The sequence below is a fragment of the Cyclopterus lumpus genome, chromosome 25, assembly GCF_009769545.1.
Source record: "Cyclopterus lumpus isolate fCycLum1 chromosome 25, fCycLum1.pri, whole genome shotgun sequence".
Lineage (NCBI taxonomy): Eukaryota > Metazoa > Chordata > Actinopteri > Perciformes > Cyclopteridae > Cyclopterus > Cyclopterus lumpus.
In genome coordinates this window covers 617499-635333 of record NC_046990.1, presented here as the reverse complement: position 1 = coordinate 635333, position 17835 = coordinate 617499, and the positions used below count along the sequence as shown (strand labels likewise).

The following is a 17835-nucleotide window of genomic DNA, read 5'->3' as shown; positions in this document are numbered from 1 at the left end:
GCACACAGACACACACACACACACACACACGCACACACACACACACACACACGCACACACACACACACACACATGCATCCACCCAGCAGGAGAGAAAGATGATAAAGAAGTTAGAGACTGGAGGAAAAGGACTACTTCTGGACACTGACCTCAACTCTGAACCTCTGAAATTACACAAAGAGAGTATTTCACACCTTAAATGCTCAAATTAACAAAGAAAAGTTAAGAGATGTTTACTCTTACATAATCACAATGTCATAGTTACAGTATCATAACGGCCCCTGATGAAGGATCTTAATGAGGGAACTGACGCTGTAGGCCCACATATATAAACCAATGTTTGAGTAATGCAATAAATAGTATCATAAAGCATATGTTTCACATCACTCATCCCGCTGTCCTTTACTCTCTGCGGTGCTCTAACTCCTCTTGCTGAATGTACAATATGTTACATCCTTTGCTCCACTGAGGGTGTGTTTTTCCTCTGCAGAGATGTTACAACAATTAAGAAAACAGGTGCCTCCCAGTGTCTGAACAAACTTCCTCCGTGGCTCCTCTGTGATAGAAGCAGATTAAAGCCTTTCTCTGTTTGCGTGCTGACTGATTGCCAAGGCAATGCTATTCTTGTTTGCTATTGCAGCCGAGGCGGAATTACCTCGATTCTGTACAAAATAGTCAATTAAATTAACTGTGAAAGGCTATTTATTTTAACCCGGGGATAGTTTTTTCTTCTCTTTTTCTCTCCTCTCATAGACGTAAGAAAAAGAAGGCAGCAGGAGAGGAGGAATTGGCAGGAGAACAAAGAGGGAGGATTTAGTGGACGCTCCAGAGCTGGAGTCATACTGCCATCAGGTGGACAGCGGCGAACACTGCAGTCCCACTAAATGTGTTCAAACAACCAGGAGGAGACAGCAATCTATGTGTTAAACATACAAACTGAAACCCTTTCTCTAAGTGCATTGTGCTCTTTTTCATCCGAGCCATCACGTCATCTGATGTCCACTTTGTTAACCTTCAGGTTCCAGAAGTTCAGCTTCTGGTTTCCAGCTGTGTCTGCTCTCTGACACCAGTGTAGGCTCCATTTCCAACTGGTATCAACATTCAAAATGTGATCTGGATGACCAAAAGGGCTTCTTCCAACAATGTGCAGCTGAATCAAGTGTTTCTCAGATCCACTTCACCCTGAAAAGGATGGAAGTGAAGTGGTGTGACAGACCAGCACCCCAACAGTACTGTTTCTTCATCAGAGCCAACGCTGACAAGGACAACAGACAAATACACATATTCAACCTAGAATAGATGAACAATAGTCATTCAATAGCAGCTTGAAGAGGATTTCAGATCTATTGGATAAACGGTCTGAGACGGGAGTGAGCCGAGCCAATGCTCAGCTACTAAAGTACTGTACATTAGTACAATATTGAGGTACTTGTACTTTGTTTGAGTATTTCCATATTATGTTAATCACATATTTCACTGCACTACAACTTACGAATACTTTTTAAGTCAAGTTTTGAATGCAGGACTTTTTAGTTTTATAGGTAAATCCAAAGTTCGGCATAATGAACTCATGTGAGCGAGCCGAGGCCGGGAGGAGGCCGGGAGGAGGCCGGGAGGAGGCCGGGAGGAGGCCGGGAGGCCGGGAGGCCGGGAGGAGGCTGGGAGGAGGCCGGGAGGAGGCTGGGAGGAGGCCGGGAGGAGGCCGGGAGGAGGCCGGGAGGCCGGGAGGAGGCCGGGAGGAGGCTGGGAGGAGGCCGGGAGGAGGCTGGGAGGAGGCCGGGAGGCCGGGAGGCCGGGAGGCCGGGAGGCCGGGAGGCGGGAGGAGGCCGGGAGGAGGCTGGGAGGCCGGGAGGAGGCCGGGAGGCCGGGAGGGTTAATGCAAACGCTAGTGCGCTGGATGTTATACTCGGCCGTGGAACCATTCAAGCCCCACTGAGCAACTTTGATATGAATGAATGGGGCCCCGCCTTCAGCGCGGTACATCCATGAGGTGGACTCAGGTGCTAGATGGTCTACTCTTTGCTGTGGAAGGAGCTGAGGTGGAGCTTCTTTTCATAGATCTTTGCCAAACTGTACAGATGTCATGGAGCCAGTTCTGATCGGCCCCTTCTGAAGGGTTTGTCCGATCCAATCGGGCTTCTTATACAATTACTCCTTTCAACCGATTGATTGATTGATATATTAATTAGATATATTAATGTTTTTTCGTTGGTTTTATTAGTTTCAAGTTAAACACTCCAAAACAAGCATGGAAGGCCAGTATGGGTTTGGTTTGATCAGATTTGACTGACAGTTCTGGCAACATAAGCAAATGACCCCACAAATGTGATCACTGTTGGATACAAATGTTTTTAAGGTCAATGATGATGTTTAGATGTGAAGAGCACAGAAGATAACATCTTCAGTCGCATCCTGTGAAATAACCCAAACGATCCGGGTTCATGCCGGACCCCAAGGCACACTGCAAGGAGACGGATTGAGAACAAAGGTATTCAGGAGCCACATTGTACCCAAAACATTTCAAAAGGTTTAATGTGCAAAACACAAATGTCTTCAAATGAATGGCACGGCTATTTTGGTCTATTGGGATTCATTTTGCAGAGGAAACGTCCCCTCATCATAAACTACAAATACAAAATTAATATATACTATATTATAATAACACGGTGTAAATGGGGTATCACATAATATACTATATTATAATAATGTGTTTTGTATATATTATTATTATATACTATATTATAATAACACGGTGTAAATGGGGTATCACATAATATACTATATTATAATAACACTGTGTAAATGGGGTATCACATAATATACTATATTATAATAACACGGTGTAAATGGGGTATCACATAATATACTATATTATAATAACACGGTGTAAATGGGGTATCACATAATATACTATAATATAATAACACTGTGTAAATGGGGTATCACATAATATACTATATTATAATAACACTGTAAATGGGGTATCACATAATATACTATAATATAATAACACTGTGTAAATGGGGTATCACATAATATACTATAATATAATAACACAAGGATGTTTCTCAACCAGCTCAAGACGAGGGAGATGTATCTTGTAACACCAGCTGACATCCAAAGGAAAGAGATAGAGAACAGACCCGATGCAGCAGCAGAAACATAAACGTGCACACGCGCATGCGCACGCTGCTGTCGAGTTAAATGAGGCGTGCTGTGATCCACTGCTGTGAAACGTGGATGACAGTTAGACAGAGAGAATCATTGTGACTGCGAGATAGAGCCAATGATGTGTTGGAGGGAAGTAAACAATGCCAGTTCCTGTGATAGACTGCGGAACACTTTCCGTCTCATTGACTTTGAATAATTTTTCACATCAAATGAAAAGTAATTACATCACAACAATTCATATTGAATGGCTTCCTGTGTGTATGTGTGTACACAAGATGAGTATTGGTCAGTGGATTCTTTGAGCCTCTTTAGACACAAATAGGAGACGCTATATAAAATGACTATTTCTGAATTATTTCACAAGTTGCTGCTGTATTAACAGACAGGTACTATATATCCTCAAAATCACAAATGTATTCAAATTTGAGCAAACAGTCTGACTTCATTTTTGCCTTAAAATCATGTGGCAGATTTGTCTGAAGATGCTGAAATAAGACCATGTTGTTTATTATTTTTAATTACATGCAGACCAAATTCTAAACAGATATATTATATGTTTATGCCTAATGTTTATATTTCCTCACTACACTTCCTTACTAATCAATATTTGGCACATTCTGGGATACCTTTTTCTATAATGCGTACTTTATAATTTGCTTATAGCACTGTATAAATAGAGTTATAAGCAATTACAAATACTGTGCTTATCGTACAGACACTTAAAATAATTCCTCTTCTGATGGAGCCAGACGCCAAGAGTTAGTTTGTGAGCTCAACATAATAAAGACAGAAGTACAATATGATACATTTCCACAACTTAAAGATAAAATATCATGAGAATAGAAATTACTGATCAGCAACTGATATTTGTTTAGCAGGGATCATGATTTATCATTATTCACATAGTTGTATTATAAAAAGATTATAATGCATTACTATCACTGTTCTTATGCATTATAATGTGCCACTGGCATATATATATATATATATATAATTTATCATTAAATCTATGTAAGGACCAGTCAAAACCTGGTGAGGATGGAATTATGTTATTATACTTGAACTAATACGTCATTATTTAATATGTGATAATCTTTTGTAATTATTCTTATAAAGCTATGACTATACATTATAAGTATGTGTCTAATGCAATATAGAGATGGGCATAATGGCTCAACAAACCATTGAGCCATTATTTTTATTATTATTATTATTTTATTTTTTTAAGTAATTGCCATATTTTGATTGAATCTTATGAACTGCTTGTTTAATTTGTGGCAGCTTACTGATCGATCAATATTGCAACAGAGGGAAGTGCTATTCATGTAGGCCTACTATACAGCATTTAGTAACTAAATGCAACCACATGTTGGTACACCATGTTTGCCATGTTTATTCCAGGCATGTTAATGGTTTAATCCTTGGATTATGGACTTTTTTATAGACAAAATGACATCAGTACATTTGGGGATCACCATAACAATGGTTTACTGGGGGCACCTTCTGTTAATCTTGTTCATGTATCTCTCTTTTCTATGTCATCATTCACCCATTCATACACTGATGATGGGAGGAGCTACCATCTACGGTGCCAACTAAGCAGATGCAGGAAGGAGCATATCACTCTTTGTTTTCTTGGCCATATGAACTTTAAACAAAAAGAGCAGAGATGTACAGGACATTTATGTTTTTGCTACACAAATAAAGTTACTGTACATACATGCATATCATTCTTCTGCGTATTGACTTCCAAGTGACCTGCTGTTAGTGATCTAAAAGCTCAGTGTGATACACAATAACATTCAGCGAGACAAAACTGGCATTTTAATATAGTACAGTAAGCATTTAGTGTCAATAACAAGTTAAGCAAAACAGGGATTTGTATATAAGAAACATTTCCAGGGTTGGCTGCCTTGGCAACAAAACATCGTTGACCAGTGAAGCTAATACAATGACATCATGACTTTTGAGCCCGTTCCACCACACAGATTCCCCTGACTCACTACGGTGGCTGAATGCTAACGCTAAACGCTACAACACTATGTAGTGGTCTTGTTAGACCTTAGTGCTGATAAAGGACTCATCTCTGGACTGGTCTTGTTAGACCTTAGTGCTGATAAAGGACTCATCTCTGTACTGGTCTTGTTAGACCTTAGTGCTGATAAAGGACTCATCTCTGTACTGGTCTTGTTAGACCTTAGTGCTGATAAAGGACTCATCTCTGTACTGGTCTTGTTAGACCTTAGTGCTGATAAAGGACTCATCTCTGTACTGGTCTTGTTAGACCTTAGTGCTGATAAAGGACTCATCTCTGTACTGGTATTATTAGACCTTAGTGCTGATAAAGGACTCATCTCTGTACTGGTATTATTAGACCTTAGTGCTGATAAAGGACTCATCTCTGTACTGGTCTTGTTAGACCTTAGTGCTGATAAAGGACTCATCTCTGGACTGGTCTTGTTAGACCTTAGTGCTGATAAAGGACTCATCTCTGTACTGATCTTGTTAGACCTTAGTGCTGATAAAGGACTCATCTCTGTACTGGTCTTGTTAGACCTTAGTGCTGATAAAGGACTCATCTCTGTACTGGTCTTGTTAGACCTTAGTGCTGTGTTTGACACCATTGATCATGACATCCTATTACAGACTGGATCAGTCGATTGGCATTTCAGGTACCGCGCTAAGTCAAATCGATCTCAATTTGTATTTGTAACCTGTAGCGTTAGACATTCCTGCTGCAGTCTATCGTTTTACAGTCACCAAATTGGTTAGCTAGTAGCTCCTAGTAGCTAGCATTCACGTGAGAAAAACAACAGACAACCATCGTCTCGTTGGTCTGGGAATTCACAAAGTTTATTCTGCACATGCGCACAATAGCATCCCAGTGCACGCAGGCACACACGTTCTCATGTGACGTTACTGCATAGGCTATTTAACATGGCTTTGCTACCCATATATACAAATATGCTCAACATAAACTATGAAGCCTCAATGACCACCAACGTTAATCACGGAGTTCCACAAGGTTCTGTGCTTGGACCAATTTTATTTACCTTATATATGCTTCCTTTGGACAACATTATCAGGAAACACTCCATAAACCTTCATTGCTATGCAGATGATACTCAATTATATCTATGGATCAAACCAGAGGAGACCAACCAGCTTGGACCAACTTGTCCTTTAACTCCCACGTTAAGCAAATCTCAAGGATTGCATTTTTTCATCTATGTAACATTTCAAAAATCAGGCACATCTTGTCTCAAAAAGATGCAGAAAAGCTGGTTCACGCGTTTGTTACTTCTAGACTAGATTACTGCAACTCCTTATTATCAGGCTGCTCTAATAAGTCTCTTAAATCCCTCCAGTTGATCCAGAATGCTGCAGCTCGTGTACTCACACAAACTAAGAAAAAAGACATTACTCCTGTATTAGCTGCTCTGCACTAACTTTATTTCTTCCCTGGAGTCTTTGTGCCTTCTCGCCTCATAGGGGCCATTGGACCTGGCTGTGTCTGAAGCTGGTTTGGGCTCCTAGGTCCTGACACCTTGCCCCTGATTCCTGCATCCAGTCCCTGGCCTCCTTCCCAATGGCCCTGCCTCCTTCTCTGTGCCTCCTGCCTCAAAGGCCTGGCCTCATTGGTCCGGCCTCTATTGCGATGCCTCCTGCCTCTGTGGCCCTGCCTCCTGCCTCCTGCCATGGCCCTACTGATGCGCCCCTCTCCTCTCTATCTCCTTCTGTTTCATGGATTGTGGAGGTCTGGATCGTAGTCCATGCCTAGTACTAATTATTCATACATTGTCATATTCATGTAATGTGTTTATGTAACTCTGTAACTCTGTTCATCTGGTCACATGACATCTATTCTTCTGTCCATCCGGGGAGAGGGATCCTCCTCTGTTGCTCTCCTGAAGGTTTCTTCCCTTTTTTCCCTGTCAAAGGTTATTTTTGGGGAGTTTTTCCTCATCCGATGTGAGGTCAAAGGTCAGGGATGTCGTATGTGTACAGATTGTAAAGCCCTCTGAGGAAAATTTGTAATTTGTGATTTTGGACAATACTGAATTTAATTGAATTGTATGGGGGTCCATTTTTGCAATTTTGATTTGTGTGCATTGCTTTGTGTAATTTAATTTAAACATTAAACAAAGAAAACTACAACTGAAACTAAACGTGACTGACCAATCTTAAATACCAGGAGAGAGACATGGCTGGCACCTCTAACAAAATAATAATAATCAAACACAGAAAGGCAAATTGTCACAGCATGTTATATAAGCAATGGAAGGTAGTGCAGGATGACATTTGAGAGAATAAATGAATATTATGTATCATTGTTACTGTTAGCTGCTGGTGTGTACAGTACAGAGTGATACAGAACAAAGATATTGTAGTCATAGAGGTGTTATCAAACAAATATCAAGCACAATATTACTGTTCATAACAATAAAAATGATTCTTAGTAAAACCCCATATGGAAATAAAGATTTCAATTTTTTTTAACATATTTTTTGTTTATAGGTCCAGGTCTGGAGACAATGGCGTTTGGGTCCAGACTGCGGTCCACCTATTGGTGATCCCTGCTCTATAGCATTCATTTAATTCTCCCACACCATATCGGCTGCCACTGGCAACAGTTTGTATAGAGACACGTATCATCAGACATCACAGCTCACCGCCAACATGTGCACCCTGTAAAAGAGAGGAGACACATGGAGTACTGGAATGATAGCAGGGCATGGGATGGACGTTATTACCCGGTGTAATGGTAAAATAACCTTGACCAGTCTTTAGTCTGGAAAGTCCTCATTACTTTCTTAGAAAAGTTATGACCTGTCTGCTTTGATTGTGATATGAAAAAAGTGCAAACCTTGATCTTAATCTTTACTGTGGAAAGTCCTCATTACCTTCTTAGAAAAATGATAGCCTGTCTGCGGTGGTACCGTCTGAGACTGTAACACAGATAACAACTCACAGGGAGTCACCTTTTGATTTGAGCACTTAAAAACGAAAGACGGACACAAGTCCGTGTGAGTCCTTTCCACTGTCTCTGAGATACGTGGCTTTGTAAAGTCCTCTCCGCTTGCAAGCCAGAAATAAAGATCTCTTATATTCCTTTGTATCAGCAGTTTTTAATTACATAGGTTTGAACTTATTGATCAAGACTTCGACTTAAACAAACTCTTCTGTTTTGATCCTGGTTTGATTTCCATAACACCAGCCAGTACCCATTGCAAGACGACATACCAGTATGTAGACATGCAACAGGCTCACCTAGATGAGAGTCACACAGGGGTGTTCGATGGATGTCCTTCTGCACCAGGACGAGAAATACAGAGTTTGGAAAGCTTTATTCTTTAATACCATCAAAGGCCGCGGTCTAACCGCGAAAGAGGAAATTGACCTACTTGTAAAATGGCAGAGCACCAAATCCGTGGAACATGTGAAACGGATCAGAGCAGTACATGTTAAAGACCCAGAACAGGGGCTCAATATGGTGTGGGAGAGATTGGATGAATGCCATGGGGCACCCAAGGTAATTGAGAACTATCTATTGAGGAGAGAAGACTGCTTCTCCGAGATCTCTAATAAGCACCTCCACAAGCTCAGACAGTGAGGTGCCTATTGATGGAACTTGAAGCTGCTAAGTCAGAAGTCATACTTCTCAGGTCCTAGAGGCAGATGGGAGCTGTCACATAGCTTCATCTTAGGTAAAGCTAAGCTAGCCCCAAGACCAGAGTGCTCCATCCCCGTCTGTGTGCTGCAGCGTTGGCTGTGAGCTAATCCTTTCCGAGCTGGATATTCAGTCCAATAACTTCAGCTTTTTGCCAGACAGCAAAGTAGTTTGGGGCTACATTCACATGAAAAGAGGAGATTCTATGTGTTTGTGATGAACAGTGCAGTCCATGGGATAAGGAGAGCCACCAAGCCTGAACAGTGGAATTCCGTTCTCCAGAGAAGAACCCTGCTGGCCACAAAACAGATCCATCCCTGCAGTCTCAGAGCATGTATGTGGCTCACAGGCGGTACTTGAAGTGGAAAGTGCCAAGACTCCCTTCACATGTGTGTGTGTGTATCGGCCGGTAATCAGCAATCTCTTACTATCCCTCTAATTATACCGATTTATTTATTCTTTCATTAAACTTGTTTTAGCTTACAGTGTCAGTTGTAATCAGTTGTGATTTTATTGTTATATTATTATTTTATTTGTGCTATGCATCTTCTATGTATAATACACACCAGCCAGCCAGACAGACAGAGTGTGAGCAAATCACTTTAGGAGCAGCGTGCCAGTGGCCTGTGGCCCACTGACGGGCATCATGACTGGCATGCTTTTATTACGTTATATATAAGTGTGTCACTTGTACTTTTTTCTTTCACTCAATAGCTACACCGGCCCCCTGTTGGTGTGCTAAGGGGAACCAACAGGAGGCCGGTGTAGCTATTGAGTGAAAGAAAAGAGTATAAGTGACACACTTATATATAACGTAATTGTCCTTTTATTTCAAAAGTAGTAAAGAATGCATATAATGCATTTTTGGGGTCGGCTGTAGCTCATGGGGAGAGCGGTTGTCCCGTAATCACAAGGTAGCCAGTTCCATCCCCAGAGTTCATGTTGAAGTGTCCTTGAGCAAGGCACTGAACCCCCAGTTGCTCCCCGGGCTTCACTGCAGCCCACTGCTCCTTAATAACTAAGGAGAGGTCAATGCAGAGAAGAATTTACCCACAGGGATTAATAAAAGTGTACATAAATGTATATATTATATAATAATTCCTTGGAGGGCGGAAGTGGATGAACCAGGTCAAGGAGTAACCGCCCTTCAGGGTCGCTCTAGTTCAGCAAACGCACCCGCAACGATGTCATTGGTCCACGCTACACCTAGCATGCTATTGGTTGAGGAATTCTGACAGGGTTATTGTACAAATAAATCCAAGAGAAGAGGAGAATTCTGAGTGCAAATGTTTCACCAACACACAGCAGGATCTTTGTTGTTCAGAGAAGGACCATTAGCATACAGTTTGAGCAGAAGCGGAGCAAATGCAGCCCCAAGCAGGGGGCATTTGAGTGCGAGGATAGGGTTTGGAATAAAACCAACACCTTCTTGAATAAAGATGGACAAAAGGCTTCTGATATGGTGAGGGCAGGAAAGACTGGCAGTCTGTGAGCTCTGCCATTGCGTAAGACCAAGTCGGCGTAGGCGAAAGAGCGACCTACTGGTACAAGAAGCAAATAAAGCAACAATGAAAGCAACTAAAATGTGTAAATAAACACAGACATCTATACGTGCATACATACAAACAAACGTACTGTACAAATACAGTTCAGTTCCATTCTTGAGGTGCATAAATACTGAGACTTAGGAGGTGCTCTGGGCAAATCTGAGGAGATTTCCACCTTCAAAGAGAGACATCTGCTAGTGTTACAAACTGGCAGCGTGGTGGAGATGTACTGGGGAGCCAGAACAAGTCCATTGTGAACCAGAAGTAGGATTCTGAAAGCAACAGGTGACCAAAAAAGGTTTCGGAGTAATTAGAAGAAGTCAGAAGATACCTGGTTACAGATACCATGAACACAGTTGCGGGAATCCAACCTGATCATGTCAAATGTGTGCATGAGTCTGTTTTTCTGAGAGAGCTTCTGATTCTGAACATGTTTCTGGCTCCTTTACATGTTGGGTCATCTGAAACGACTGCAATAGATCAATAAAACAGCCCATGTTGTACTTGGCACAGAATGATGACAACCAGGTGTGAATATTCAGCAGTCTGATAAAGCTTGAAGACACAGGAGGGGGACCGGAGATGAAGACCTGCCCGGCGTGACATGTACAAACTCAGCATGGTATCAAAGATGGCAGAGTTCATAGATTAAGTCTTCAAGGCCTGTGCGGTTGCCGTGTTGATGTAACTGTGCACCGAGGAGTCCTCCTTCTGCAGCTCAGCACCTAACTTCCTGTCAAGACGGAAGTTTATTTTGAAAGGGCACTTTGCATGTAAAGGGCATCTATTACCACGCTTTTTTTGTCTAACATAAACCGTAAAGCTCAGATTTAAAGATACATAAATGAAAGGATAACTTGTCTTTGACATGATTAATTTCCTGACAAATGAATGAGCTCCTCTATAAACCCCTTTCCACTAAAGTTCTAAAAGTGAGTCAGTTCTAACCCATAGATATCTATTTTTTCACAAACCGGTCACTTATGTCCCTTTAACAGTGTTCTCCGTGACCTTTATACAAATAGTGTCCATTCATGTTGAGCCAGTCAACATCACATACTTGTGTTGCAGCTCCATTGAATGATTCGTTGTTACTGAAATGGTTTCTTCTCCTTCAGATTCAGCTTTTATTTTGTCAAGTGTATCGTTTCTAATATATGACGCGTGCCTTAGCCCCGCCCTGGCTGTTGCCTGATTGGGCTTACCAAACCGTTCCTGTCCTCCGATTGGCTATCGCACACACACACAGTTCCGCAAAGCCAGACTGTGTGTGTTTTGACGTTGTTGTGACGAGCTCCTCGGACCACCACACGAGTCCACAGGCGAGGACCAGGTCCACGTTCTCCAGCTCGGTGCGTAACTGCAGCCGCTTGGCACCAGTGAGCCACTGACACGTGACAGACGCTTCTCTTGCTCCGGCGGCGTCGTTGTTATCACCACACGGTAATGCTAACGCTAGCTGAGTTAGCTGCGGGGTCCCCCATCGAAGTTAATTAACGTTACGCGTTAGCAGGTGGTTGTATCGCGCGCACCCGGCAGTCGTTCCACGTGCTGGCTCGCGCTGGCCCTCCTCGTCGCTTCTGTCGCGAGCCTGCAGAACAGATGTTCAAGACAGCCGAGGCTGAGAGGGGCAGAGGGGATCCTCTCTTAAAGGAGCCCCTCTGCCCTGCTGGCTGCATGAGCGGTGGTCGGGGTGGTAACGTCTCGGGACACGGTCCATTTACCGGGACACGGTCCATTCACCGGGACACGGTCCATTCACCGGGACACGGTCCATCCACCGCGAGTGAACTTGTTATCCCCGAGGCACGTAATGCTACTTATCTGAAGAACAGTCCACTGGAACGAGAGTTGCTTCACCAGGTGGCTCCAGGGCATCAAGACCTGCAGGTGAGGGCATCAAGACCTGCAGGTGAGGGCATCAAGACCTGCAGGTGAGGGCATCAAGACCTGCAGGTGAGGGCATCAAGACCTGCAGGTGAGGGCATCAAGACCTGCAGGTGAGGGCATCAGACCTGCAGGTGAGGGCATCAAGACCTGCAGGTGAGGGCATCAGACCTGCAGGTGAGGGCATCAGACCTGCAGGTGAGGGCATCAGATCTGCCGTCTGACCGGTCACATTAGTCCCCGTGGAGTTCCTGATGGCACGTGGCTGCACGGTCTGACTCTGAAGCTTTGGTTCTGTTGATGTCACCACAACCTGCATTCACCAATGATCCACTCGCCTGTGTTGGGTTCAAGGTGGCAGCAGACGTGTTCCTCCTTCAGCTCATCCATGGCACCCGTAGGTGCTCTCATGATAGCTGTGCACTAGAAGTCCACCAGCATGTCCAGGGTGGACTCAAAGGTCTCCTGTTCACCATTGACCTGCCTGTTATGCTGCAGCAGTCATGACCTGGAGGCATCTTTATCACATGTTGGAACACCTCAATGCTCACCGTATAATGCTGAGGAGCCACCCTTTTTACTTGGAGCTCCCCTCAGTGCCGGGGCTCCTGGCCCTGATCCTAAGGGGGACCTCAGATGCTCTATGTAGGAAGGCTGGTTTCAGTCCCTCCCTGTCTGCAGTCGGGCTCTGAACATCGCGGAGCACCGATAGCGGGCTGACCCCTCACTTAGATACACCAGAGTCCTCATGGTCTTGTTGGAGGGATTGAGTTGTGAGACGGCTTGGTGGGACATTTCAACATCACTCCTAAGAATGAGGTTTTGAGGGGAGTTTCTATTTGTCAACCCTCACTAATAATGTGGACACAATATTAGAAATGCCAAACTGCTGAATGCATATGGATGGTCTGGATTATGACCACAATGTTGATGTGCAGTGTGAGTCTTTATCTTGTCCCCTGAAGCCACTAACGCTCAGTTGGTTCTTCAATATGATAACGATGGCCTATTTTAGCCTGATGTCCAGGATCATTAATGGTGATTGTGCTTCCTTATTTATGGACCATAAATTCATTCATAGGTTGATTCATGGATTATTTGGTCATTTAGCACCCAAAATTGCATACATCCTTTGGGTCCAGCTTCTCACGTGTAAGTTTCACTGTTTCCGATCATCATTGTATCGGAATGTGAGGAGGAGAGATGGTCATTGTTTTGGTATCTTTTTAGACGCAGCAAATACCGCTAAAACACGTAGCATTTCATGCCAATGTTTGTATAACACAACAATATGTTCACCTGTACAACTTGTGTTTAAATGTCTCTTTGTACATCTTCAGGATAACAAAAGACGGAAGACAAAATGGCATCGGACTCTCCACGCAGGCCGAGTCGCTGTGCTGGAGGCGTTCTGGTGCGAGCACAAGCTGCTACGTAAGGATTCTTCTTGTTTTATTAGAAGTGATGCTGTATGTATGTATGTATGTATGTATGTATGTATGTATGTATGTATGTATGTATGTATGTGACATGAGCTTCTCGCTGTCACAGGGAGCAGTCCTACATGGAAAGTGTGGTGACCTTCCTGCAGGATGTGGTCCCCCAGGTAATGTCATGCTTCCTCTCATACTAACTGCTGTTCCCAGCTCCTGTCTGGGTTGAGATGGTATGCTTTTGTGTTTCCACTATAAAAGTGACAAAATGAGACCTACGTGTACTTACTGACTCACGGACTACATGTACAAAGTCAGGCTTTGGCCCACAGGAAATAATGGAGCTCATCTCCAGATAACAATAGATTCAGGTGGAGATGAGACAACAAACAAACTGTCATATTCTGAAGTTTAATTGACATTCCAAAGTCGATTTACTAATTTTCTGTCTGTATAATACAGAAGGTTTCTTTTCCACTAACTGTACTATACTAATTATTATTATTATATAGTATATACTTTATACTATTGGTATAGAACTGGGACACAGCAATAGTCTCAAGGCTTGAATAGCTGTATAGAAATGATGACGAAGGGTCCTCACGTTACTCTAACATCTTAAAGTTGAGTAAAAATGATAAAAACAATATTAGCAATCAAACTTCTATTGTGAGGGAGTATCTGTCTCACTCTAGTTTCACATCTCAATATATGAAATTCCATTCGTCTGGCAACCTGAACACGATTCGTTCTACAACTGGTTCTGTTGGGCGGTGTTGAATATGTTGTCTGTCAAACAGGCATACACCGGAGCTCCGCCCACTGATGAGAAAGAGAAAATCATTTGGGTTCGATTTGAGAAAGCTGACATCAATGGTAAGTGTGTGTGTGTGTGTGTGTTAAACTTTGTTTTGCTACTGGTTTGATTTAAAATAGACACACTCTGCGAGGCATTGAGCTATGCAGCCTTTTAATGTTCATATATACGGGGATGCTACATAAAGAAAAGGTTGTATTTGATAAATGTGGAATAAGAAAATGATCTGGAGCCATGACACACGCCCCCGAAACCAAAAAGAACAAAACAATACTGCGGTGAGATGTGATTATAAAGAAGACTTTTGAATAGTAAATAAAGCTTCAACTTTTAATTAAAATCTGTTTGGATTTCCAACTCAAGAGAAAACTTGAGTGATTTCATATTTCTGTATGATTCAATACGTTCTCTAATTAACACCATGTCTGTTTGCACAGACACTTCCCGCAATCCAGAGTTCATGGAGATGCACAGCGGCACCACGGACCCCCCTCTTTGCCTCATGGTCGGCTACACTGACGGGATGCAGATCTGGAGCGTATCTGTAAGTCGCACCCCGACCGGGCCGGTAAACCTGCCTCCTCATCGGTGTTCTGCAGGAGCTCCTGGCTCACGAGCTTTCACTACACGACTCATTCAGATGGAGATGTGCACTGAAACACTCGACAACGAGACAAACCCGTCTGTGTTTTAGATGACAATAACAGAGCAGCTTCACCAGGGCAGGATGAACAAACCCTGAGCCGGAACTCTGAGTTGGGGTTTCAGTTCCAGAACCGCTGATCAGAGTCAGTAAATCAGTCTCACCATGGCAACGGGCAGAGTTTACAATTTAATCCAGTGTCCACTGTGCACATTTATCTTGTTTTATTCATTTATTATTATTATTCATTTTTTTTAGCTTGAGTCAGAGCAGGGAAAAGGTGCCTGTCTTCAGTGTTGTCCATTCATTTATCATCTTTATGGATGATGAAACTCTGCTTTAGGCCACATTACATTTTAAATGTATTTGTTCAGCTTGAATCAGAACCTTTTATTGCCATGTATGTTTTCACATACAAGGAATTTGTCATGGCGGGTGGTGCAACAATAAACAATCACCATCATAACCAAAACACATAGCCCAGCCACTAAAGGTCCAGATGAAACGTATGAAGACCTGATCATAAGCTCACGAACTGATCCAGTATCAAGGCGTTGAACCCTAACCCAAGAAGAATAATCTATTTGGATCTTAAAAGCATTCTGTAGCTTTATTTGAGCTACTTCCACACATTTAGTACATTAAACCCGTCACTGAAATGCTGTTAAAACACATTCAGACTATTCGCAGCCTATTAAAAAATTAAAGTCACTTTTTTAAACTCCATTCGGCAGCTGCACCACCACCGGCTTCCTCGGATTTACATTCTGGCTCACGGGAAACCTCCTTTCATAGGCGTTGGGTGGTTGGCTCTGTAAGAGGGAGGAGACGGAGAGGAGGAAAGCCTCCAGCCAGCAGGTTGGGTTCAGTCGGTTCCTATGGTTACTGACCAAGAGTTTGAGTTCCCTCTCGTTGTGAGGGTTAACCAACTCAAAGATCTCTCTCTTGCTTTCTGGCACTGGGCTCTGACAAAACCAGTAGGTATCGGTCAAGAAGTTGTTTGCACATCACAACATTATGTAAACTAGCTTTACAGTGAAGCCTATGGTTTTGTTTGTGTGCGTCATCCATTCAAACCGAGTTTGAAAATAACGTTGGTGACTGAACGTGTCAACGGACAGCCCTTACCATTGATTGTGTGATTGGATGACGGCAACATCATGCGCTTATTGGGGTCAAAGGTCAAACTCCAGACATGTCCTCTGGCCAAACAAGAGGCTTCTGAAAAAACAGACAACACTGAGGAAAAGTAGACCGACCTGCTGATAAACGGTCAAAGCCGTAGCATTGACTATTTGGGTTGTATTGAAGGTTTCTCAAGTAGAAGCACCTCCTGTGTTTCAGTAAACCAGCTGTACTCGATGTTTCTTAGTTGGCCAGGTCACCAAGCGTCAATAGGTTTCACAGAGGCATCCGTTTCTGTCATGCTTACATTTGTCTTTGATCAAGCAGACAAACATCAGACACAACCGATGTTCAGTCAAAGCATTTGGGACTATCGCTCCAGTTAGATACAAGATGAAATATAGGAAATTAATTAAACCAAGTTAAGACAATAGCTGGTGTAATGGAATAAATGTATGGTAGTTATCTTTATTGAGTAGAGTTGAACATAATAAATACACGGTGGAAGTTTCTCCGTTTACGTTCATCACTGCTGCAGTGCAGTCGGCGTCCACTAGGTGGAAGTGTTGACCACGTTCTGGACCGTATTGGGTTCACACAGTAGCCCTTCTCCTCAGGTCTGTACCGGACCATAAGAGTCCTCAGTCCTGCTTCTCAACAGAGAAATACGCCCAATGAACAGAGTCGTGTCAGGCATTGAGGTTTCACATCTCAGTTCACTATCACAATGCTCTCCTCATTATATTTAGCCAAAGCCTTCTTTCTTCAATCTTTTTAACCTGTCACCAAGAAAAAGTTTGGATCAATTCATTAGCAGGTGTATCAACTCAACAGATATATACACATATCCACAAACTACTGGGTTACAGTATGTCTCTATACACAAATGTACACACATACATAGTAAAGACACATGTACAAAACACATGTAAAGTGTCTTATATATATTCATTGTATTATTATTATTAAATGTATATTAATATCAGATGTTATCTATAATTCCGAACAATTATATTCAATGACTGTTGACAACATATCGAAATTCAATGTAACACCACAAACTACAACCCGAGAAGCTACCATACAGTAATAATAAGAGCTTATTAATGTAGCGATCGTCCTCGTTCGGCAGCTCTGTGCTGGTGGCGTTGCTGAGCCGTGTTCACCAGTCTGGGGCTCTTCTCTGGTCCACCAACGGCACTTTACTTTTGCTGACGTTGAGATGGAGGTTGTTGTCCTGGAACCAACTCGTTCCAGCACTCCCCTTGTGTAATGTGCAATATGGCCACTAGATGGAGACCTTTTGATAATATAGTGACACTGGTTAACATGACCTTGTTGTTTACAGGTCAGATGTGAACCGCAGACATTGAATCACTCATTGAATAAATAACAAACTAAATATGAGACGGGCTGTAAACTGCTAAACACCAGTGTTCTCTTTGGTGTTTTTGTGTGGTTGTTTATGCTGCATGTTGAGATCCATTTCCCTCTTCAGTCCTGGCGACTGGGCCGAGCTCTTCCCGAGCAGAATGGTCGCG

The 17835-nt window shown here is 42.8% G+C and overlaps 1 protein-coding gene across 4 annotated transcripts in view; it reads left to right on the top strand.

Moving 5' to 3' along the window:
- Positions 1-11633: 11633 nt before the first annotated feature.
- bcas3 (BCAS3 microtubule associated cell migration factor) overlaps positions 11634-17835 on the top strand; it is a 304020-nt gene continuing 297818 nt past the window's right edge. For 2 of the 4 annotated variants that reach the window (XM_034528788.1, XM_034528786.1), the window contains exons 1-5: positions 11634-11741; positions 13617-13710; positions 13828-13882; positions 14510-14585; positions 14964-15070. In XM_034528788.1, the coding sequence (XP_034384679.1) occupies positions 13640-13710; positions 13828-13882; positions 14510-14585; positions 14964-15070 (309 nt within the window). In that variant the 5' untranslated portion in view covers positions 11634-11741; positions 13617-13639. Of the gene's footprint in view, positions 11833-13616; positions 13711-13827; positions 13883-14509; positions 14586-14963; positions 15071-17835 lie in introns of all 4 variants that reach the window. The other 2 variants (XM_034528787.1, XM_034528785.1) reach the window with 1 other exon arrangement.